Source organism: Sipha flava, unplaced genomic scaffold, assembly GCF_003268045.1.
Source record: "Sipha flava isolate LNK unplaced genomic scaffold, YSA_version1 49_pilon_pilon, whole genome shotgun sequence".
NCBI lineage: Eukaryota > Metazoa > Arthropoda > Insecta > Hemiptera > Aphididae > Sipha > Sipha flava.
The window spans coordinates 1,352,046-1,379,786 of NW_020273360.1; the positions used below are offsets into that span (position 1 = coordinate 1,352,046).

At 31.5% G+C, this 27,741-nt stretch overlaps 1 protein-coding gene across 3 annotated transcripts in view; it reads left to right on the forward strand.

The window, feature by feature from the left end:
* The first annotated feature begins 8,064 nt into the window (after nucleotides 1-8,064).
* Nucleotides 8,065-27,741, forward strand: part of LOC112690349 (jmjC domain-containing histone demethylation protein 1-like) — a 39,017-nt gene continuing 19,340 nt past the window's right edge. Inside the window, exon 1 of one of the 3 annotated variants that reach the window (XM_025564350.1) lies at nucleotides 8,065-8,504. In XM_025564350.1, coding sequence (XP_025420135.1) covers nucleotides 8,409-8,504 — 96 coding nt within the window. In that variant the 5' untranslated portion in view covers nucleotides 8,065-8,408. Of the gene's footprint in view, nucleotides 8,505-19,395; nucleotides 19,839-27,741 lie in introns of those variants that run through there. The other 2 variants (XM_025564351.1, XM_025564349.1) reach the window with 2 other exon arrangements.

Genomic DNA, 27,741 nt, shown 5'->3' on the forward strand with positions numbered 1-27,741 from the left:
ATTAAATAAGATTGATATTATTAAATATTATTGAATAAGAGAAGACATTTAATAACTGATCAACATTTTGAGATGACTTATTGAGACTCAAAAGGTATTTTGAAGATAAAAACAATAAAAGCAATAAAAAAAAAATAAATAAAAAAAATTAGGTATTTTGATTAACCTGGCCATTGTATTGTTTTATTTATTTATATTTTAATAAAATTAAATAATATTATATATTTATTTTAATGTTTTGTATCAACTGTATACTTTATTGCCTGTATAATTTTATGATTGCACTTTCAGCTGCAGTAATTATTTTTAGTTTTCATACTGTTATTGAACATTAAAAAGAATACTTTTTTTTGAAATTATATTTATCATATTTGTATGAAAAATTAATAAAAACAAATGATACATAAATTACCATAAATTTGACATAAAAGTGCCAAAAATCAATCCCAATAAAGAAATGTATATTTTTCAACTTCAATTCGAGTCTAATAAGATTTTTCTGCGTTTTCATTATCGTTAATGTTAAACAAGAGCTGTTGTAAATTGTTACTATATATATAAATATATATATATATATATATATATCATTTATATCAGTGCTTAATTTAATTTACTTATTAATTTAAGTTAACGATATTTTTTAACTTAATTGATGTAATTCTCATATAGATTAACTTATTTTTTAACTTAATTGAACATAAACTCAAATAACTTAACTGAGGTAAAAAATATCATCAACTTGCCCAGCCTTGATTATAGTTGATTTTTTTTGAGTAATTAGCGCTTATTATTTTATGTAAAATCATCGAAATCGTTTTTTGTGGAAGTCAAAAAAAAATTAGATCAATAAATGTTTGAATTCATTCTTATTTACTTTTCCGAACTTGTTTATAAAATCTTAATATTTTATCAATATTTTTATTTTTTTTATGAAATTAATTTTTATAAGTTAAAAGCAGTACCACAGAAACAATGATATTGCGCACCACTAGCACTCTCCTCCTATTGACGTGTCCGTTGCAATACATCCATTTTCGTCACAACGAGTCTTCATTAATTATAATTTTAATAAAGTATAACCGAAGAAAAAATATAACTTTTCAAAATATGAATGAATAATTCTTATTATTTTAAAAAATGCTTATAGTACATTTTTTTTCGTGCATAGTTAAGGATTTTTAATGTATATTTGATCAAATGTTAGTGCATTATTGCAAGCTTATTTATGCGTTTTTTAGTACATGAACTTATGAGCCCTGATTATAACTGTATAGTGTATACTGTATAATGATTGTTGTATGCTGCTAGGCATTGCTGCATACTAAAATAATAAAAAAAAATCAAACGTTTTGAACATAAACATCGATGTTTAATCGATTAATCGAAAACAAATCATCGATGTTAGAACATCGATATATCGACCTAAAACATCATTGTTTTTTACCCATCCCTAGTAACATCTAACGCGTTGCGATCTATTCATAAATTATATACCAGTGCCGTCGATTCGATGGGATCCGTAGACCTGCTGCACGCTTTGCTGTCCAGCTGTATGCACCTATGATGATAGTAACTCTTGTAACTTGAGCATTTCGTAATTGGTGTCTATATTTTTCTCTTGCTGCATTCGTTACACTTACGAAACCGCTTGTAAAAAGGTTTATTGACAAAAAATCTGTTGACATTGTTGGTTTATTTTGGTTTTTTATTAATCACGGAATATACGAACGCGGTGGGAAGTTGTAAGATATAAAAATGTAATTAAAAATTAAATGGGCAAACGTTGTCTATCACGGAAAAGTTAATGTTCGATTCGATCTATTTACTTAGCTAGACCTAATTGTAGTTTTCGATAATTTTGCTTAGTGAATTTATTTGTATCTTTACATTGGCCAACTAATATATTTTCGAAATCTTAATTGTCAACATATATAACAAAATATAAAATAAATTTATAATATTGTTTTTATGAAACTTTGTTTATCATTTCAACGCTGGCATTTATACCAATTAAAAAATAAAATCCTTTCTCCGTTCAGAATCTAAAAGATATGAGCATGAATATCGAAAACCAAAAATGCTAAATGATTAATTTAATTAACATTCTAAAGATCCAAATGAATAATTATGCATTCATAGTGTTTGCTCCAGAGACCAAACTGGGGCCCCCAAATGTATGTAGGCTCCGGGATCCATGAGAAACCAGTGCAATTGCACCATTTGGAACTCTACGTGGGCGCCACTGCCGATAAGATTCATTGATCTTTATGAAGTGTCAATGTAAAGTACCCAGGCCTGTATTTAAGGGGAGCACGGGTAGGCACATGCCCGGGGGCGTCAAGTCTTAGGGGTGGCAAAATATTTTAACAACATTTATTTTAAAAATTATGTATCTAATGAAAAAAAAGTAAAACAATAAAAAAAAAAGAAAATAATACGTTTTATTATATTATAATTTGTAAATTAAAAAAAATTGTATTTTTATTATATTATAATTTGTTAATTAAAAAAAAAGGAAATTGAGTGTTTTATTATGTTATAATTTGTTTAATTTGCATATTAAAAAAAGTATTGAACGATTTTCATTTATAAGATATATTTTAATATTAAAGAATCTCGTTTATGGACGAAATAATAAGTGTTATATTATCATTATTTATTTTTGGGGAGGGGGCATAAATTATATGTCGAGGGGCACCAAATTTTTAAATACGGGCCTGAAAGTACCCAACTGGCAACCATACAAAATATCATGAATGGTTTTTTTTGTATGATTTTGTTGGTCAACTACAACTATCATATTTTTTTACACGTTTGCCCATGATATTCTGAGATTTTCATACTCATCATGGTTTTTTAAATACTCATATGTTATATTTAGTAATTTCTTTTGAAAAACAACTATTTGGTTTTTTTGTTGGTGTTGGCTATATGGTTGGTTTCGGTCTTTGATTAGCTTTTGTAGTACTCATAAATATATAAAACGGGTACATTTTTTCACAAAGTTCCAAGTGTCATAGATGATATTAAAAAATTTAAATAGTGGTCCTTAATTAAACGTAATTCCACTTATATGAGTATTTCTATTATTTTAGCTTCCAAAAAATTATGAATGTTGAAGTGCAGTTTACAAGGAATTTGAAAGCAAATAAAATTTTCCTCGTTGCGTCGGTGCCGTAGACGGAAAGCACATAGGTAGTAGTAGAAATCCAAAATGATCTGGTTCTCAATATTACTAACTACAATTATTGTACAGTATTATGCCTATACGTATAAAATATTCAATATTATTCAATATATTATTAATTTCAAACAAGCACAATTTTCATTTTATACTTACACAGTATTCACAGTGTTCGTATCAGACACACAATAATACTGCATAATATTAGGTATTGCGCAATATGATTGATCGTGTAGGAGCCGCTTAACACTTAAGGACTATTTAAAATGTAAAGAAAAAAAATCATATTCCTATTTAGAAAAGGAATTTGTAGAATTTGATTATTGTACAATATATAATTTTAAAGTATTACACGAATAGCACACAAAATAAATACGTATAGTGTAATAATACCCTAAGTATCAGCTATAATTAAATCCTATATTCAATTCAATGGAAAGGACCTAAATAAATATTACTGTTTATATTGCTTTGATGTTATTATTATCCCCAAAAAGAACCTAACGGTGAAAAAAACCCAAGTTCCAACTCCCTCCCAAAAAAGTCGGCCTATCAAAGTAGTGAAATCTACATTGTGGCTAAGTCTGATATTTTTTAACTCATAACCTCACTTTTTTTTCTACATTAAAGATAAACACTGCTCTTTTATTTGTATTGTTTAACACTTGGCCAGTTTCTGAATAAGGCATAAACTAGACTTGACCGCAATGTAAATTTCACTACTTTGGTAGGCTGACTTTTTTGGGAGAGAGTTTGGAACTTGGCCTTTTTTCACCGTTAGGTTTTTTTTTGGAGATATAATTTATTTTTGTAGGCTTCGGCATCGTGGACGACGTATTATTATTATTTTTTTTATTTTTTTAAAATTTTTTTTTTATATGTCGTAGATTTTTTCTTGTAAGACCGTTTGGGTTTCTGTTGAAAAGCTGAGAAATTGAACTCTTGAGCATTGTCAATACCAGGCAATGATAGCCAAGCACGGTATTTTATTTTTCGTCCTCGATACTTTTTAAATAAAATGTCTGTTAAGTTTGGTCTATACAAAGTTTTTAGACGGTTATATTCAACAATGGCACTATCCTTGGCTTTCACCTGACAGGGATCAAAATTAATTCTAAAGTGAACTCCCTGGAAGCTCGTCACCATAGAGAGGGCCACGTATGCTTGACCACACGAGGATGTTGAGTTGCCAACATCTAACAAAACATTTGGAAAACCTAATCCCTGACTCTTATGGATGGTAATGACATAAGCTAAGTAAATGAGGAATTAATATCGGTGCACATAAGCTCGGCTGATGATTTCGATGGATGATTTCGGAATCCTTCTTAGTCATACATTGATCAATAGTACATACATTAATGTTTTCATATGACGTTACCACGTAAAATTATTGTCCGTATACAAACGAATATTATTAAAATATACTGTACTTGAATTATTATATTATATTTTGTATTTGGATAAAATAAATTTACGAAAATATTATTGTTTTATAGATGTATATATATAAGTCAACTACAAACAATTTCTTATTACCATATTGTAACGCTGTTTGAAAGAAAGCGTTTATGTGTGCTGAGCGCACCACTTCATACGTTTAGAAATACACTCTCTAGAGCGCCATTAATTTTGAAAAAGAATTTTAGGTTAGTAAAACCTCTTTTTAGTAAAACCTACCTTTGTGCCAAATTTCACGTTTCTACCTATACGGGAAGTGTCTTATAATTTTGATGATCAGTGAGTGAGTCAGTAACAAAATTGCAAATGGTCTAATATTAAGGGCTCATTTTATTACAGCGTCCTAAGCTACTCGAGATTAATCTGTGTTTTAAATTTCAAAAGTTTATCTTAAGAAGAAACAGAGATATATGGGTTAAATAACCGGGTGAATTGGTTCGTGTAAACACCGGCATTGCCGGAACTTGGCGCACTGCTGTGCGCTCAGATTATACGTTTTTTTGCTCACACATCATATTTGGATAATAATCGTCAGTTTAAATAACAATAAATTTATAGTAAATTGACGTACTATAAATTAACGTATTTTATATATAAATTACGTTTCTGTGATAGGTGTTTATTACAAAACCACTTTATAGTGAATATTCAATTATTTTTTATCTTGTTTTCGATATTCAATAATCCGTTATATTCCCGTCCGTCGCGTCGTGCGTCAAATGCAATGTTACACTTCTATTTAACCTACATTTAATGTGTTTTTCTTGGTAAAAAATGTATAATCATTTACCATGTTAAAATTGAACATTTCTAATTTATTTTAAGTATGTTTATTTTGTTTAATAATATAGTTATATTTTTATTGTGATTAAACTCAAAACTGACAATTTAGATTATTATGTTTTTAATATTATTTTTTTTTTAGTAATATAGAATATATAATGCTAATGTAATAATAGGAATGTTATAATACTGATAATATTTACTTAGGGCTGCTGAAAATTCCGAATTCGATAAAAATAAACTAGATTCATCAGATTTATTATTTGTTATTGGTAAATATATGCTTATAATAAATTCAATTAATTTAGGAGTTACCCGATACAACTATATTCATAACAATTGATTTGTCGCAGCCTTCGTTGGGTCGACCATGATTAAATTATAGACATTTTCTGATGAATGTTTTATTTAAAACATAAAATGTATTTGAAAATTACTTACATATGTCGAATATTAATAAGGTTTTTTAGTTCATAAGTATCTACTTTTTTTCTCAATAAAAAATAAAAAAATTATAATTAGCAAATGGTAAATTTCCGTTAATTATTATATTATATAAATACATAGACGTGCGCACGGGCACCTCTGAAATGTAGTAAATGAGGTCCTTCAATTTAAGTCTAAAGGTAAAGGGCCTATACTTTAACTGATGTTGTTAATATTAAATGAAATTTATTCTAGAATATTTTTGGTAAAAATTAAATTTCGTTTCACAATGGACAAAATAAAACAAAATGTTTTAAATGTTCATGCGATTCTCATAAGATAATATAACAGCTAGTGTATGTTTAGTAGTTATAAACATAAAATCACTTATCATAAATAACTGAAGCCATTTGTGAAAAATATACGATATTCAGGAAAAACATATTCATTGGGATTAATACTCGTATACCACAGTATTAAATGAAAAATTAAAATTATGTTCATTTAATTATTTATATAATATAATTTGTTAAATATACCTGCACGTTTTAAGGTCCAAAAGTATAGTAGACACCCCTCTCCTTGAAATGCTGGTCTGCCCACGACCATGAATAAATAGTTAAAGTATAGAAATAAATAAAAAATGCTTAGCCTATATTTTTTTAATTTTTATTATAGCATGTATAAATTTTCATCTTAAATTATTTAGAAATAGATAATAATTAAATTGATTATTTTTCATTATACTTGTAAATGTATACGTGTTTCTGTATATTTTAGTTTATTATTTTAATATAAAATATAACACTTACATATAATTTAATGTTTTTAGTTTGTAGGTAGGTACATCGTGTATGAGTATGTACAAATTGTTACGCTAACTAAGTATAATAATTCATTTAAATAATGTACACAAGAGTTATGATCATACTTTATGAGTAGTAAATATTAAAAATGTATATCAGAACAAATTAATCTGGAAATTGTAAATCTATTATAAAATATATGGATCGAGTATATGACCAATATACTTGTGCTAAATTGTAGCGTTTCCTTTCGTAAAGTAATTATATTATAAACTCCAGGTATTTACGGCAATAGGCACCAACAATTTGCAGCCCCTATATAATAGGTGAAAAAGTTACATAACCCGTTCCAAAATACCTTATCTAAATATTAAATATATTAACATATGTACGTACATCCATCTAAATTTTTATACTATTTTTTTGTTTTTATTAATTAATCTACTTTGAAAAAATGTCAATGTATGTCCACTAAATTTTAATAAAAACAGATTTTCATAATAACAACATAAGATTATTAATATACAGTCGATTTAGTAATATAGTGTGACACAGAGTGGGTAATTATTTTTCATAAATATAAAGAAATTAATTTTCCAATTTTTTTTTCATACGTTTGATGTTTTTAAATAGAACACTACGGAATTTACCGCTCCCAAATTTTGCTGCCCTAGGCAACTGCCTACAGTGTTTAATAGGAAATCTACCTCAGGTATTGGCACAGAATAAGATACAAATGCATAAAAATAAGGTGTTCAATAAAATAATAAAAACGATTAGTACTAGTAAAATAAAATATAAATAATGTATTAATACAGAATCTAAGAACAAGCCGAGTGTAAATTGTTATTGGTATCATATAGTATTTTTATATCGTACGGCCGCGTAACAATACATAATGTTGTACACGTGGGTATTTTTTTTTCTACGTATGAGAAAAGGTTAGACTCTTTCCGAGTAGTGACACCGTTCCATTGAGGGATTTCCAGTTCCTAATTAAAGGAAATGGATCGTTTGATTATTTATAAAAATTAATCGAAGGCAAGTTCGTTGGTTCATTGACGCGTTTATCGATCGAATCGGCGCAAATATATCAATGGTTTTCGATTCGTCGAACCGCGTACGAAGACACTTCCGATCGCAGTGGTCGCGAACCATGTTCTACTACACAACAATAACGAATACACTGCTATATGTAATATTATTTACATTATACGGACGACGATGACGTGAAACAACAACAACATCGACCATATAGCAATAATAACAACGACGATAATAATAATTATGGTACACGTTGTTATACGATAACAATATTAACGTGCTAGCGGTTCGGCTGGTATCACGTGTGGCCGGTAGGTAGCGCGTCGGCAGCCCCGGTGTACCCGGCTGCCCCGCCGACCAACACCGCACGCCAAGCGACACTCAGTGATCGGCGATCAGTATGTTCGTCGTGTTTTCGGTTGATTGGCCTATCCACGTCTGTCTCGTCGTCGAAATCTCATCTCGCGCCCCGTCGTCATTGTTCAATCGTTTTCGCTGCTAGACGGACCATAACAACAACAGCGGTCGGTGGTGGCTCATAACTGTTGCACCGAGGGTTCCCGGGTAAAAAGATCGGTTCTATCGTTGACGTGCTTATTGTCGTATTCATGAAACGGGAAGAATAGAATAGCTTCAGCAGATCTGTTCGTACTCGGCACGCAGACACATAACCGCCCGCGACAGACCGAACGGTACGGCACACGATGTCGGACGACAGCAATAGTGGCGGCGGCGGCGGAGCGGGCACCGGCACCGGCACCAAAGGCAGCACCAACGGCAGCTTGACCACTCGGAGCTTGGTGAGTAGCTACGTATATAATTATATCGTGGACAACCGGACACAACGTGCCCGTCGTTTTAACCGTACGTGTACGTGTTCTGTGTGTACACGTATATTTATTTATATATATGATTGTTGTTAATGCAGTACGTATCCGTCGTCGCGTGACGACGTATTAGTGTCTTGGTCCGTGGGACGACCGCGGGAGGGAGAGGGGTGGGTGAGATGTGTGTAAAACGATTGCGGAAAAAACGTGAAAAACCTCGCTAACCGTAATTAATCGCGATCGTACGTGTGCGTGCGCCGAGAGCCGCGTGCGTACCGTGCGTTTTCATTATCACGGCCGATGTGCCGTGTGTTTCGCCCGTATTGCGCGCGCGCCTGTTCGCTTCGCGTCGTCGTCGTCGGCCATGACGACCCACGGGGGAGGCACGTCCGCAACAGCAGCGGCGGCGGCCACTGGTAGCCGCCGCCGCTGATGCCGCTGTTCGCGTTTTCGTTAAACGAGTGACACGGACACGGATGACGTGTTTCTCTCGTGCAGGTCTCTGTTCGCGGCGATCGTGCGTTCGCTACGAACGTGCGTGCGTTCGACACCGGTCGGTCGTGCACGTGCGAACTGTGCGTTCGGCTTCGTTGTTGTGCTCGGTGGGTGGTTCCTTTCGTTTCGCAAGACGTTTTGGGCCGACGAAACAACGTGTAAATCCTCCTGGGACGCTGACTGGGTGGGTGCGTGCAGTGTTGGTCTGCACGGGGTTTTTTTTTTCCTCATTTTTCACCGCGGTGGCACGGCGAAGCGCATTATAATATTTTAGTAGGATGCGTGGTGACGTCATGCGGCGGATATCGACAAAGGCGCGTCCGTCTGACCCTCCCAAAACCCATGACCCATACCTTACGTGGTGGTCGTCGGCAAATCCACCGCCACTCGTCGTCCCGTTTAGCCCGTTCGTGCTGTACGATGATATTAATTTTAACTGCTTCGCCATCGCGAGACGAGAGATGATGGTGCTCGAATACTCTGGTTGTAATCCACGTTACGTGCATCGTTTGCTGTCGGAGCAAATGTCCGTAAAATCACCGTGCGGTAAAAATGAAAATATTACTACCTCGTGGCCTACAGCAAATGTCATCCGCAGGCCTACGTAGTGATATTAGGTTATCGTTGAGATAAAATATCTCCTCCCCTTTAGCGCGGTCTCTCACCCCTTTGACGTCTTAACCCCCTCTAACCTAAAGTTGACCGTGAGTGTTTCAGCACATCGTACCGTGTGCTTTGTGTAGACCCGGTGGAAATCGAAAGTTTTTCCGGTTCCATTTAAGCGTTACGTCGCCCCGCCGTCGTCGACCCACTCTTGTTTACTTTCCCTGACCGGTTTAGTGCGTTAACAATTTTCCCGTAATAACAATAATGAATGTTTTTTCGATCGAAGATACACTCGTGTACGTTTTCTACACACGAGCGTACACCATATTAACAGGGACATACAATCGTACCTTTACATAATTATGCTTGTTCGGACTAATTTTCCCTAGAAATATTTAGAATGGCAATACAAATTACCCGTTAGAGATTTAAGATTTTGAATTACTGAAGCAAAATGAAAGCAAAGTACAAATATTCACTTTTTTATTCATTTTAATCTATATTTTTTCAAAATATTTTATTAAATGCTAACCTATATTATTTTTCCCATAAGATTTTTTACATGTTCGGTCCCAACATTTGGAAAAATAAAACCGTATGTAAACCTGTACAAAATGTCTTTCCTTGCCATCTTCCTGACAACAATGCATTGTATTCGATCTATTAATCGCGTGCGTGTATTGTCAACAACAGCGTGGTGTCTGGATGATCCACACCTGTACAACCCAATTTCCGTTTGTAATTTTAAAATTTTCGTTTTCAAATCCGAGGTATTCGTTTGATCTTATGTATGTTGGTTTTTTTTTTTTTTATCCCCTATTCTGTGTTAACGGTTTACGGATTGTTGAAATATTCGAAAAAAAGAAAGCCCGTTTGGTACCCCGTGAATAACAGGTTACTAAGTAATATTGATTTATAAATTTTTGAATTAATAGCATTTTTAGTGTCGTTTATTCCGACTGCTTGATTGCAGTGCGGAATTGGAAGATAACAGTAGGATTAAAATGATATTATTTGAAATAAAAGCGATTTTTACCTACAATAAATGTGAGAGGGGCCATACCTCAATAGCAAATACATTAAAATGTTTTAAATGTTAATTCCTTATACCCAATCACATGTTCCCTTCTAAATCAAACACTATTTTTAGGAAAGAATATTAACGGAGCCTTTGGTTTCATATATTTTTATCATTCATTGTTATTGAATTTGAAGTCAATTTCAATTAAATTTTCATTGTCAAAGTATTCTATTAATGTTTTAATTTGATAATAGGGAATTTTTGTTCCATTGTAATTTTCGTATTTAATCATCGTAAAAATAAATGTAAATTAGATATTAATAGATTTTTACTATCACTAATAGTCAATTCACCATTATTCATATCATAATTAACAGATATTTTTTATTTCAACTATTCCCCTATTTATTTACCTAGAAACATTTTTTATGTGCCATTAATAGATGCGTAATCCGTGATTTCCGTAAAATGTATGTTTGGAAAACATCGCTTATAAAATAAACTATTGAAAACTGTAGGACACCATTTGAGGACTGGTAATATACGTTAATGACTGTAGTTCACAAAAAGTAATTGTTTTCTTCGATATTGTTTTGAATCGTAGCACAAAATTATAGTTTATTTTTAATGCTAGTTGAAAATTATATGAAAGTGTTCACTAAATACTACCAGGAAAATATCGATTCTAAAAATATTTACCCTTGGGTACTTCAGTACTTTGGGTGATTACTATCTAAACATAAATTGAATACTATATTAAACTGAAGTATACATAGTAATCATTTTAAGGTGATGGCAAGTTATGATTTTCTGTCTTTGTTAATCACAACAAAGGATTTAGACGTTTTCAATTTCCAATGTGTACCGATCAATTAACTGATGTGATACGAATGTTCAATACTGATTGCAATTCGTGATATACTTTGAATCGATTTTCCTACTTTTTTAAATATGATATTTAATTTGATTTTTATGTTTTTTATTTGTTTAATTTTATTTGTGAAACTGGAATACCCGAAAAAATTGTGCAAGTTAATTGTAAATTAGTTTTAACAATGAATTAGAATCATTTACAAAATATTTATGGCATTATTTGCACGTACGAAAATGTCTTAAATGTATATAATCAAACAGACGGAAATATACTACTCTATATACTGTATATACTTTATAACTCATAAATATGAATTATTAAGTATTTATAAAATTCAGTGCACTTATTTAGGTCATGAAAATAAAAATGTATTGTAGTTAAATATGATATTAAAGTATTAAAAATCTATCACTGCATCAAATTTACCATGTATGAAATAAGCGACTTAAAATTTTTTACAAATTTAAAAAAAAACAACGTGGATACACTATTAGTACGTCAAATGAGCTCACCTATTAATTCGCTAACTCAAGTCAATTCACATTATTTGTGTTTGAATGCGAATTATCACACTAATCACGTTATTATGTATCATGATATCACATCATTCAGTGATATCAGTGTACTTGTGACTTTTCTTCAAGTGTGCTTGGTTGTAGGGGATGAATTCAAACTGATAATAAATAATTAGTACAATTTTTTTTTTTATTATTTAAATAATAAATTTAATAATATATGTATGATATTTATAAATAATACACGTACTATAAAGTGCTATTATTTTGTAATAAAAATAATTTAATAATTATATCTACAATATTTTAAACTATGTAATTAAATGTTCCTTAAATCATTATATAATAGTATATAGCAGGGATGACCAACAGATCGTCGATCACAACATGAGTTCAAGTCATCACTCTTTAATTTTTATTTTTGTCGAAGTTTAAATAATTTTTTTTTTTTTGTACATTTTTATATTTTTATTCAACTCACAAGTATAAAAAATAGATTAATAAACAATTAAAGGAATAAATAGTAATAAATAACGATGAAAAACGTTATTTAATGGATGTTTTATATTAAATAACGGTATTTATTACGTTCCTATAAATTGATAAACATTTTACTTAAATGTGTGTTATGTGAAATTGTAAATTAAAGATATTATTACTTATTATTATTTTAAATTGAAAAAATAACATGGAGCATTTGTGGTTGAGTTCACATTTTATAAGTATCTAATGCCTTTATAGTAGTGTGTTTCCTCCATAATTAGATGTTTATACTGAATGGTGGTCAGTGGATACGTATTATTTTAAAGGATAATATATCAACTATTTGTAAAATTTCGGGATTTTTCGAATAATTTATCGTTCAAATAAATTACAATTTTTCTTTCTAGAAAATATTTAATTAGGTATTTACATTTAATACTATATTTTGATTGTTTACCTTGTTAATTGGTATGCAGTTATATTTCTGTATACCCGTTATTGTCACACAACTTTAGATGTTATATTTCCAACGTACCGATTGATCTATTTTGACTATTGGTGGTGCGATAAAAATTTTGAAAACTTATTTGAATTTGTCATTAATTCTATACGAGAACAGAATTCACTCGATTATTTAATTATTTTCCTAGGACTTTATTAAGATGATTTGGTAAATATTTGTATTCTAAATATATTTTAGTTGGATTCATAAGGTGAAAACAAAAATTATGAGTCATTCACAAGTAGTTTTCATGGCGAAATCAAATCAATTTATAGAATTTTATCTCATCAATACATCAATCAGAACGTTGGAATTAGAAAACAACTAAAACTTCCCATATTACGAGTGTTTTTATTTTTTATTTTGTGACATCTAACTGCTTAAGTATTACATCAACAATAATGTTTTTATCTGTGTACAATATTATTGTAAACTGTATCCACAATATTTACGTTACTTCCTTTTAGCCTTACTGCTTCACTCAGTTTTGGTCGATAACGAGCTAAAAGGACCGCAATGTGTTGCCACGTTTAAAAAAAAATATTTTCCTTTTTACGTTAAATACCATCATATGGTTCAAACAAAATGTTAATGGTTTTAACGGGTAGTATACACACTCTATATGTTCGATGAGGGTATGCCGTTCCCAGTTAATGTATGTACTCTCATGACAAAATAAATCTTATATACTCGTATATATAATTTTAAGATACACGCTACTTTTATTTTAATTCATACAATAATTAATAAAATGAGATAGTAACGAAAAAAAAGAACATGGTTGCAAAAAATTGTTTTTAAAAACCGTAGTGTATCAGTAGCATGCCCAGGAGAGGAATATGAATTAAAATCCTTTCCATTGGACCAAGCAAATTGTTATATTATAAATAATATTTATAGTATTTGATAGTTTTATTATTATTATACTCGTAATTATATATTTTCACAATTTCATTGTTTTACTAGTGTAGTGTGTGTCTCATTTACATCTTGTAAGTGTCTTAAGATCTATCATTTCCTAATGCTAGGGTTCTATAGTAATCCGTCTCCTACTTCTTGGAACCTCAACCATTTCAAAATCCTAGGCGCACTACTGAAATCTATAATGGATCAAGTTTAAATAATGTCCTTTGGTCTTTAGAATTTAGCAAACGGTTTAACAATTTTATTTGGATGTCGTTTAAACTCTTAAGTAAAATTTATACCACAACATTTTTTTTAAATAATTGATGACAACAAATATACCACTGATATATTAATATTATTATTTGGAGCATTTTCTACATGACATGAACAAAATCGGCAAAATCGAGCTCTCAGCCCACTTATAAATGGTTCAGCGGTTCTCAAACTTGTTCGTGTGCCACTAATGATTAAAATTGGAACCATACAAATTTTACATAATTAAATACATTTACTTAAAATAAAAAGGCAATCAAATACTTTAATACAATTATTATTTATTTATTAGTGTTTTTAAATTAATATACGAGTTAAATATCAAATTTTTAATTTCTGTTCAACCACCATGCGGCCTTCCGCGTTACCTACCACCACAGTTTGAGACCCGCTGTTCTAGATCATTTAATAAGTGTTTACCCCATAGACATACTAATAAACGGAGCATGGGTATAGTTCCAGCAGTCAGACGTGAGTGCACTGTTCTACTATTACACAATTATTACGCACATGTCCAATAGAATTTCAGGTTTGGCGATCGTTTCGCTTACATTTCTAACTAATTTACCATGATAGAAAAAATTGACTATTTTATATTTATAAGTTATTGACATTGTATTATACATTTATAATTAGGTAGAAACACAATCATTTATATTATAGGGTTATTTTTTGGGGGACTAAGTTTACGGGATTATTTATTAGGAAGATTGATTTTTAAATGTTTTAATAATAATATACTGTATAAATATGAGAATAAATATATTTTATGTCGTTAACAATGACAACACTGATATGAGAATAGTCGTGACCGCACCACCCAACCCTGCCAACCATGCTCTGACTATTAGTATAAGGTATATGGTTTGCCCTATACTCCAGTTGTTTATTAATAGCTATAGATATATTAATTATGTGCACATGTGTGCTGCAGCGAAAACGGCTGCGGAACAATACTATTGTGTACAATATTTTTGTTTTTCCATATTTTATAGTAACACTGATCGTAGTTTACCTCAAATTACCATACTCTCCCATAAGAGCTAGTCTAATTTTTTTTTCAGTGTCCATTCTGATTTAAACTATTCTGTAGTTTTATGCCGGAGTACACTATCTGTTTTTATTTAATCTGTGATTATATTATCCTAGATATACATATAAACTATACAATTATAGAGTTAACAGTGTATTAATGTTAAATAATGTGAGTTCAAATTCAAATCCAAGATGTTTCAGTATGTTAAATATATTTTATTAAGTTAAAATGTTTGTATTATATTAATTCATCAAATGTTGGGTGCCAGTTTTCTTAATACTACGCATGATTCAATTCTCCAGACTAACGTATTTTATGGTGGATAGTGATGGAACAAAAGAGAGTCATTAGATTCTTTGACTACTGGAATATGGAATATGGAAGTATAATACTGAATACTGATGTATTAAAACTCGTTATTCACCAAACTTTTCTGTTTTGTTCATCATTTCAATTTCATAGTCTTCTGTTTTCTAAGATTTCATTTTGATTTTATCAAACACGTCTTTTAGGTTAATTTATTTTGTTGAATTATTAGACAAATTATTATAAAATAGTTCATTGTTTTGTAATTTGTATTTTTTTTTTTATTAAGTAGTTGTTAATAAATATCTATTTCCTTAACATTTTCGTTTATACTTGAAATTACTTTAAAATTCATAGATCTAATTCTTAATTTTTGTAAAATCTTAATTTACTATTAAATTATTCATTACTAGCTAGTTTTTGTAATCTTGGTAATTAACGTAATTCACTTTACCTTATTTTAATCTAGGGGTTGTAATTGAAATTAACCTGTAGATACTGTATAATTCGTAGTTGGTTACTTAACATTTAGATCAATAAATTAGTACAGTTTTATTATTATTTCATCCTAATACAAATTAATTTATAGATAATAATAGAAAAATATAATTCCTAAAAGTACAAGCTTGTAAAGCAATCAAAAGTTCATTTTTATAAATTATTTTATTCCTCATTTATACAGATGCTCGTATGTTTGTATGTCTTATGTGTTATGTTATTACTTATTACTTGTTAACTATTTAATCATTCTGTATTAAAAATATAATAGAGAAATTAAAATTGGAATACTTACTTAATTCAAAATGTATTAATTTAGATATAATATTTTTCATAAGATCTTTGTGTAGCAAAAAAAAAAAAAAGTATTGGAAAGTCGCAAATAATAAGGTTCTGATAACTATCTTATAAATATAAACTGATCAACCCGACTCACAAACTCGAATTATTTTTCGAGAACAACAGTACATTGGTTTAAAATTTAAAAGATCATTATAGTAAAACGTTCATTTATCCTCCCTGTATGACACCCGATTGTGGAGTTTCACCTGGCTGGAAGTTTTGTCTTTTTTTAAATTTAATTTTATGTTTAAATATTTATTAAAAATATTCTAAATACTGGTGATGTAAGCTTATTTACTTTGATCTATAATGTTTAGTAAACGTTTAAAATAATGGTAACATTATTAATCAGTTTATATATTGCAAAATTATTTTTTTTGTAATTTTAATGAATTATAAAAAAATGTACAACGATGTAAAATATTTTTAGCATTTTCAATTTATTAGTTTTGAGAAAGCAACTATAACGTATTATATATTTATGACAATTTATATTATTTATTAAAAACATATGATTTTAGTTTGTTTTTATTATTTTTAACTTTTTTAGGAGTATACAACTTGTACTAATGTTCTATATTAAACTGAATTCGGTGATGAGCAGCTTTCCTCAACAGTTCTAGAGCCTCTAGACTTTTTGTTTGATGGTGGTTAAACCGATTATGGTGGTTAACCGATGTTAATAAATTACTACTAAGGCAGAAGTTTATTTTTTAATATTTTTCTTACGAATTTGAATTTTTATAACCGATTGTTTTTCATTGAATTTGGATATGCTTGGATCGTTCCGAACGATTTTGAGTCGAATAAGCGACTGAACCTTTTATCCGAGAGTTATAAGTGGCGTCTACTGTATTTATAAAACTACTTGTATCGTGTAAAATATACCGGATTTACGTTGTTTATATATTATAATATAATACGAAATTTTAATATTATTACATAATATTAAATATTATGTATCAATTATTTCCATCGTATTAAATAGAATAGTTATAATTACTTATAATCAATTGAAGTACGTAAATCATTATTTTGCGGTAATTTATTTATATTGTTGGGTTGTTTGTTATGAGGTTTGATATGATTATTTGCATTAATCATTCTTCAAGCAATTGTAAAATAAATAGTAATAATTATATGTTTTTAAGTTGAATACCTAAATAACAGAACATCGATGTATTGAACTAGGGTTAGTTCAATGTATCTAATTTTTTTTTTAATTCGGTGTTAATATAGTGCGTTAAAGCTTTCAAAATTAGTTTTATTCTGATTATTGTGTATATTGTATTTGTTAATCATTAATAGTCACATCTTACAGTCAGTGGTGTGGTGAGTTTAAAATTAAATTAAGGCAATTGGCGTTTTCACCACCCACCTATTGACAACATCCCCCCCTTCCCCTGAGTTATCTTTGGTTAGGTTAGTTATTTTAGAATTATTTAGAGTACAGACTATACTGTTGTACTGTATGACAATGTAGGGTATTATAATCTAAAATCATTGGGGCTTATCCGATATATCATTTAATATGACGAAAAAAAAAGTTGAAATTTGCTTAGGTAGCTGTAATTTGTATACCAACATTGCCTCTCGTGTAATCCTTTGCTATGCCCCCGCTTACAATCGCTTATTCGCTTAACGTTCGATCTCGAATTTCGACTTTTATCCTATATTCGCGTAACGAGAACTTGATGTGTCTCAGTACTGTAAATATTATATAAAACCGTATACCCGGTCGATGTGACACAGGGGTGGGTTTTATTACTAACCAAGGGAGGGATTAATGGAGGTTTAAGCATTTAGTTAGTTGGTTTTTTAAATGTATATAACATTTTAAATTACAGAACATGTTGTTGAGTCCCTCATAAGTAAGTCATTTTTTCCACAATAATGACAAAGTTTTAATAGTTACGTTATTGGTATCAATTTTAATTTGAAACCATTTTAAAATATAGATAAATATATATAATTAACAACAAAAGTGAGCTATTTATTTATAAAAAAAATATATAAAATAGTTACCATATTCATCAATGACCATTGACGATATTTTATTATAATTATTAATATATAATAATACTTTGCTTTGTAAAATAAATAGCTTAGTCCCGAGGAGGAGGCTAATGCCCCCTTAGCCACTCCCTTAAACCCTCCCTTGATTGTGACGAGCTGTGTCGCAAGGTACAAACGATTTCGCAAAATTTCTCCGCGTAATTTATTTCCGATCGCGTCGCCCGCACGCCATCCATCAAATCAATACACGTACGGTGTTTATTTTTGTCGATCTCGTTTAAAAATAATTGTATTGCGTTAGCCGTCGTGTAGTCTATTTATCGCGAACACCCGTCGATGTGTACGTCGTGATGTAAAATCGTTCGCCTACAATAATACATCGAACGTTACGTTACTTACAGATGATCGCCGTTCGTCCGCTGTCAGTGATAACGTTCGTCGTGTATATAAGCCGGACGTGCATATTATTCGTTTCGCTTAATTTTTTCATTCGCTCGAAACATCACGCCGGGGTCTTACAATCGATATTACATGTATCGTTGGTGCCGATATTGAAACGCGCGCACATAAAATCTTCAACGACCAAGTCCGCAGATGTCAGTTTTTTTTTTTTTTCGCCCGCTCAGAAATCCATTCGTTTTCCTCTTCCCGTTACGCGTGAGTAACGTTCCAACGTGTTCAACGTGGTCCGCTCGTCGCCGCGCGTTCCCCTCACACCTATCTTCACGCACTACGCGAAAAACAATAATAATAGTGATAACAATAATAATACTGATAATAATAATAAATATTATAGTTCTAAAGATCAGGGGCGGCGGCGATACGTTAGAAGCCGATACGCGGTGTCTGCTATACAGCCGTAGGCGGCGGCGGTGGCGACGATTTTTTTTTCACGTGTAGTTTTCTCCGTCGCCGCCTTGTACCATTGCGTACACACAGCGCTCGCACGGCGGCAGCGAACGCCATTCGTACGCAATCGGTGCGCGACCCGCCGCCAGTTGCGTCCGGACGAACGACCGTATCGTGCACGTTTCGGTTTAACGCGTCGTCCCCGCGGTTCCCCTGTCTTATCGTGTTCGTTGCCGCCGACCGATGATGTCGTTGCACGCGCCTGGTAGTGGCAGCGGTCGTGCGGGTGCGTGCGAGTGAGCGTTCGGACGGGCGGGCGCGGGGGTGAAAGAGAATCGGCGGGTACGTGCGAGTGCGAACGCGCGTACCGCGCCAGTGTCTGGTCTGCCAGTGCGTGTGCGAGTGCGCGCGCCGCTCTACCTATCATCGTTGTGGTCGTCGTCGTCGTCGTCGGAGAGAACGCGCGCGTGCGATCGCCTTACGAAAATGGCGTCGACGTCGCGCGACAACCAGCCCGGGAAAACTAATACCGCCGCCGCTGTCACGCCGCCGCCCCCGGTACAGCACAAATATTCGTCGAGAATCGTGAGTACAAAACACCGCACACATTTCGTTTCCGCGCACGTTTTCTTCTCCCCGCGACCAGTGGTCGTCGTACTTGTCTTTACAATACGATTAACGAGTAGCTACGAATGCCCGCGCAATTCGTTTCGCATCAATGTCCGATTTTTTTTTCTTTTTTTTTGTCTCGTTTATTATTATTTTCGCACGTTTCGAACGAAAATTCGTCGAGTGCCGACGGTGTGGTCCGTCACTCGTTCCCGGTATTTTACTCCGCGCGCATGTCACAACGTTTCCGTAACCCTTTCCCTTCCGTTCGCGCTGTGCGAGTTAAACCGACGTCGTGTACCCGACACCTAAGACGCGCCCGCAACGACCAACAGCGTCACGGAAAACTTGTGCGAACACGAGACATTCTTCCGCGTCCGATTCGACTTCGATCCATCGCAGTTAAATCTTGTGCCGTCGGCGCGCGCGGTGCTCGTCGAGTTCCGTTATCGCGGCCGCGCACCGCGTATCTCCAAATACGTGTTGTTACACACCTGTTTGTCGATTGATTTTCTCGCACTTGGTTGTTTCTTTTCCCCTGTCGTGCACGAAAACAACGATAATGCTACTTTATGTATTGCACGTAAATCCCACTCGTCGCGTTATCGCCCGGCAGTATGTTTTTTTTTCTTTCAAAAAAAATATTCCACTGCCAATGTAAACGCGTGGTTTTATACACGTCGAAACCTCGCGTTCACGTAATGCACAACGCGTATAACTACGAACGTTGTATGTATCACGTTTTCACGTGCCAATAGATCTGTGCGAATTTCGACGTGTATCATTAATGGCCACTAAATGTTACCTGCTGTTGACTGCCTACACGTATTTCGACCGCATTTCCAATCCGTTCCCATTGTATTCGGTGGCGAATAATATCCGAGCCGGTTTACTGACAGCTTCTCCTTTTATTCCCACTGGTATCCTCGGAACGCACACGCACGCACGCTTTTGGATTCCGATTGGTTCAAATCGTTTTGTTGCGCCCGCCTTTGGAGTTGACAAAAACGAAAAATTTCTCGGCACAAATATTATTTACAGTATTTATTGGGGACATGGTGTGCGGTACGTTACACTACTTCACTCTTTTTTTCTATCGCAACAGCGCACGCGTACTCCGTTCGTTATTACAATTTTCGTTTAAAAATCGTGTTCTGTTATAATAAAAAAAATAGTTACGGTACGCAACTTCTTATAATTATTTATTGTATTTATATACATTTTTTAAACAAAGATCGTTGCAATATTAAAACTGATGGTTTCGCTAACACTACTCCATGGCATATTATTATGTTCTAATGAGTCGAGTTTGATAGTAGCCTTTAGACATTAAACGCTTCATCGAAATCAAGAATGGAAGAGTTCCTCGGATGCAAAGTTATTTTTAATTCCAAACGAAGTATAATATTGTTGGAAAGATGTGAAGTTTAATAACTTAGTGTTAACGATAACTTTCCCTGTGACAAGAATGCTGTGAATCAGTTTTATAGCCTGCCCTGCATGAAAAGTAACAGTTAGCCGCAGCAATTTTTCAATAAAATTGCGTCTACTAACCCTTGAATAATGAAATAATAAAATATACTGTTGTACTATACTATACTGTAACGGACAGTCCGAGATAGTTTTGATGATGAAATTGATAGTTTAATATTCTGTCGATCGTATGTAAGTTCGAATTAAAAAATACGCAAATCATTCATCGCGTAACATCGATTTAAAAATATACCTATGTGTATCTTTTATTGGTTATAAAGTGAAATGTTACGCTTTCCGTAAATCGATTTTGTTTTCAATTTCTTGAATCTTAATGACTACGCAAACTCACATGTAGAACATGAGACTTGCATACACAAAGTATTTGTTATATTACACGATTGAGTGGAGTAATTTTTAACATTAAGCCAAACTCGTGATTGTTGTAAAAAAAACTGTTCCATTCTTCCTAATAAAAATAACGTGGCGCGGTCTATTCTCTCCGATAGGGGCGGATCTAAGGCCTGGTAAGGGGGGGAGCGAATAGGAATATTTATGAGTGATATGTAGAGTACAATGAATTCTTAACCATTATTTAATAAATTTATTGAAAAATAAGTACAACGCCTAATACAAATAATTAACTAAGTATCTTTATTTAAATACCTATAAAAATTCACTATTCAAATGTTATTAATTACAATAATAATTCAACATATCTTTTTTTCATTTGCAAACCTATTAATGGATTCTTCTATATTTACAATGTCTATGTGTGTGGTACATGGAGTATTTCATTGTATATGCTATTGATAACACAAATCTACGTTTGGTTATCGATGTCTATCGGATATCGGATTAAATAAATCTAAAAATACGGTTTCCGAATATTCTTATACCTCGGCTTATCTGTATATTATAAAATCAATGGTTATAGCTCGGTCGCTCTGTCACAACCTCGGTCGTATATAGAACCGTGATTACAATTATTATTAATCATGAAAATTCCTACTTATACAAATATATACATAATTTTTAGGTATTTATAAAATTATTATATATACCTATATAAAAAATATTAAATAAATCTGTAGAAAAAAAAAGCCCGAGGGGGGGGGGTGATTGCCACGTTACTCCCTCCCCCCAAAGATCCGCCTCTGCTCTCCGAAGTATTTGCCACTATTGTTTGGATTTGTTGTTTTCGATTCGGACACCATTGATTTTTAAAATATGATTTAGTATAGTATTACTCTATAATAAATGCTGATATGTACTTAAGTATTTACCACGAAAACTACCTCTCTCCGGATATCCCCGCAAAAGAATATTACAAATCCTATTGGATTTATTCTATTCAAAATCACCCATGTGTCTGTGTGTTAGTGTACGTAAAATGATTCGTTGGTATTATTATTAATCCTAAACGTCTGACATAAGCTCGCTCATAAACGTGTAACGTAATTGTTATGTATTGATATGATGGTTCATCATATCAATATACTATCCGTAGCACATAAAGTATGGTATGCCGGATGAGGAGTGTATCTGTAACCAAGTTTTTGAAGTACAAGCATTTTAAATCCATAACCGGCTTTGTTGTGTGATATAAAAATTAATAATTTCCATTGTACCTTCATGAAGTGAGGGTACAAGGTGCTGGAGAAGGATTCAGAAAATAAAATGGACTGAACAAATAATATATCATATGACGTCTCAATAAAAATATGAGAAAACTATCATTGATGAACACCTTAAGGAGGAGATGGCAGATGATTGGACACACACTGAGACATGGAAATGAATTGCATAATCTAATAATTGAAATAATGTTGGAAGGAACACGACCCTAAAGAAGATCTAGAATAAAATCACAGCCTAATAATTAAGGATGCTGAAATCTCACACTTCCTATTGAGAGCTAAAAAGGTCATGATGAAGGATAAAGAAAATTAGGGAAACATTTGTTGTAATTACATTTGATAAAAACCAATCTTAGGATTGAAAATAAAAGAACTCAAGGACAAATGTTAATAATCTTAAGTACTTTAGAATTCATATGCCTATCTTGATAATATAGATACTTTAAAAATAGCGCGATTGTTTTAAACTTTTTCTATTGATGTGTCGTCATGAAGTCTTTCACATACTTTCTGCTCGTAACCATGCAAATTTTAACAGTGTGATTACTTGCTGACCATTCGTGGTAGTTGCACCATGTATGTAGTATTTTGTGCGCCTGACGCATTGACGCCATCAAATTCCGGTCGGTACCGACCATCTACGAACTACAATTTTTGGGGTCACCACTCTCTTAGTAGTCAGGTTAATGTTAATCGGATGACCGTAATTTTCCATATTATAAAATTGGTGGTAGATGAATGTTATTATTTATAGAATCAAGATCATCTATTTCTAAGTTTAAAAAACAATTATTATTTAAACTAGTTAGTAGGTAACAATATATGTAGTAGACATTTCAAACGTTTTTATTTTATTGATCATTTGTTATTATTTTTCTTCTTAAAAAAAAAAAAAAAAGTTACCTTTTGTTTTATCTGTTTGCTTTCGTTCAAAAGTCTTTAACTTCTTTTACGTTTAGATAAGGTTACTTTAATCGACAACATATGATTAGGTACCATCGTAATGTGTGTAGAAATATTTATTTCTTAAGTCAGCGATTCCCAAACTTTTTGGGTCACGCATCACCTAAATAAAAATGAATTAATCGCGCCCCCCGATAAAATTTTTTTATTATTTCAATTTAAGCAAGTTATTGTCGATTGAATAATACATATATAGTAATGCAACATACAATATAAGTATTTGCTTTGAGCCTCCTATGGGAGGCGTGTCTCACATTTTGAGAACCGCTGTCCTAAGTATATAACCAAGTAGGTATATAGTATATTACTCATAACTTTTATCATAAAAATATATTTTATAGAATTAAAAGTTACTGTTAAACCTGTTGTTAAACTTAAATTATCATCCTAGTTTGTTATAATTATAAATGATATAAGTTAATCTTCGAATCGTATTCGATATAAGTAGAGTTTTGTTCATTAAATTTAATGGGGATAATAAAATGTTTCAAAAATTTATTTTATTTATATTTTATCAAATATTTTATTTACCTTTAAAAATAGCATATTTGTTATGAGACGTGTTATAAAAATAATTTAAACTTATTTAATAACATTTAATTTTTTTTTTAATTTTTAATTAATTCTCTTTAAAATATAATGACGTAAACTTCTTTGAATAATCCATGTATGTAGTTTTTTTTTTTAATTTTTTGTTAACAATTTTTTATACACGTATACAAATCAATAAAATTTTAAATACCAAATGATGGTTTTAAATATACTTATGTATAAATTAAAGAAAATGATACCAACATTTATTGAGTAATTAATTTCATGTAGAGAGATTAAATATTGTAATACTATTGGTTACCTATTGTAGTAGTTAATAATAATCAGATGCCCAAATTTAGAAACAACAAGGGTAAGGGTGCACGCATTTTTAATGTAGGTACGTTGTCCAATGCGCGACCGTAGTGGGTGACCGTTTCACTTATTTTCGTTTCCTATTGATGACTGGTATTTTACACGTACTTTTCAATTTGTCACCGTTACCCGCGACATGAGCCGTTCAACGTGACCATCATTAGCGTCAAAATATCGACAATAATATTTTCATCACAATAAGATGAAACTTTTATTAAGTCTGTGTGTAAATATCCAATACCATATGACAGTTCACAGTTGCATAACTTACACGATAAAAATAGTTCTAATAAGTTTCTAATTAATTTATTATTATTCAAAACGCACATCAATTCATTATCAGATATGTATATTTTACATACAATATCCTTCAGCAGAAGTCAACTAATGTACTTCAGAAAGTCAGAAGCCGTGACAGGTTTGGCATTTGAACATCGTACATCAACAATTTAACGAAAGACTCGTTCCCGCCGTATATTATAATCTGCTGATGCAAAACATTCATATTTAATGTAAAAATATATTCTAAAAAAGTGTTAAACGATAACAAAAATAGTTTTTAGTAGTATATAACTTTTTAATTCAATATAATTAAGTTATGTTTATCTCTAAATATAATGAACACAATTATATATATTATAATATATAATATATATAAAATAATAATATTTTTATTACTTTTTTTAAATAAGATTCCTGATTAAAACTACCCTGTAAGATGAATATTCATGACCATGTTTTTTACGTCACATGACCGAAAAATAATTCTACTCTATATTTTATAGAAATTAAAGCCTGTTTCACATTCGCACGATACGACAAAATATTCCATCAATATAATTGAATACGGTAATTCACACCAATCCGGTAAGCTCTGTAACAACACGACACGACTAAAATTCGAGAATCCAAGAATGTTTTGTCGGTCTGTCGGTTCGGTGCCAGTCGAAATCAATTAATTTAAATATATATTATATATATACTATGTACTTAATGAATTACATTTGTGAATGAAAACTTGCACTAATTACTATAGACATAACACATAGGTGCAGTTTTTATATTATATCGAAACATAAAATAAACTATATTTTTTATATATTATTATCAAAGAATAATGCCATCCATCATGGCTAAATCTTCAAATTTAAAAAGTTTAAACACTTTAAGAATTCAAAATTGCCGACCGTTGGAAATGAAAATGGGTATCAACTTAGTGCTTTTCTGTCCTTTCTTGTTGGTCGTATGTAAATTGGACGTGATTTTCCTTTGTCGTTTTGTGCGAGTGTGAATCGAGCTTAATTTGGATAAAAATATCCATGGATAATAAATAATGAGAAGTTGCAATTTGCCGTTTTAATATTTTATTATCGGTATACTAAACGGTGATGCTTGGACTCATCACGTATAAATAATTGTCGTTCATTACAAAATCATTGTACATAAAAAAAATTGTTTAACTTGTTTAAATACCCAGTTAATGTATTTGGATATAATATTAAAAAAAAAAAAAAATAGAATCGGATGTTTGTTGAGAAGAAACAGTGAATATATAAGGCAGGAATGGCAAATAATATATATATATATATTTATATTTAATAATAAATTACTATGAGAGAAAATAGACTGACATGATTTGGGCATATGATGAAATGAGAGGGAACAAAAGCAGTAACAGTGGTTATGAAAATAAATGTTGAAGGAAAAAAAAGAAAGTAGAAGACCAAAAAAGAGATGGTTGGTTATGATTGAGAATTATATGAGGACTTTTGGTGTGTGCGTATAGGATGTTGAAAATCGAGACTAGTGAAGGTTTAGAACAAAGGTAGTCGATCCCAAATAGTTGAAGAAAGGCGTAGGATGAGGAGAAGAATAATAAATTATAAGACCACAATATTAATATTTTTTTTACTATTGTTGACGTCTTTCAGAAAATTAAATTGTAGATTGTTAAGAATTTTTTTAACATACTAAACGTAACATTCAATACAGTTAATATGACGCAATACAGTATTTCAGTCTTTTTTCTTCATTCAACTTATGCATGCAAGTTACTATTTTCCTCGCTATTTTCAGAAATTAATTTTATAAAATCTGATTTAAAGAAACCCAATAAATGTAGTGCATGTACTTTATTAAAAGGTTGATTAAAAGTTACTAATTATAAATTCAATTATTAAATGTTTTGTATTAATACTTAAATAAGAATGTTTTCTTATAATATGTTTAATATAGGTATACACACGCTCATATGTATATATTTTAGTATTTAATGGTATGCTCACAAAAAAAAAAAAAAAAAAATTTGGACGTGTATACTAGTAATACCACCTGATAAAACACGATTGCATGCATTCGTTATCGGCGATACCTTTTTAAGCTACACGATTCCGTACGATTATACCTAATTTTTAATTACACCATTGCGTACAAAGTTGATGCCAATTTTCATACCGGTATTGGTGTATACCACATGCCTATACGAGAGAACTTAAAAAAGTTAATAAATACTTAGTGTTTTATTGCTTTTATACCTATGTTTATTGTTAATGATAGATATCAAATATATCAGATATAACGAAATTCCGTTATTTCCGTTATATTATACGGTGTTTTCCGAGTATAAGTAAAAGTAGTAGATTATAGATGTCAGGAAATCCAAGTTTAACCATTTTCACATAATTTATTAACAATAATTTCATTCAAATAAAAACTGTCGATTTTGTTATTTTATTATTAATTTTTTTATGAACTATTATAGAACTATTATTGTATGTTAGCTAACCTAACAGACTATATTTATTAGATATAATACGGTGAAATTAGTAAATTTGACAACGTTCCATACAATTTCATACGCAATCCTGTTTATTTTTCTTACCCATCTACAAACGTAC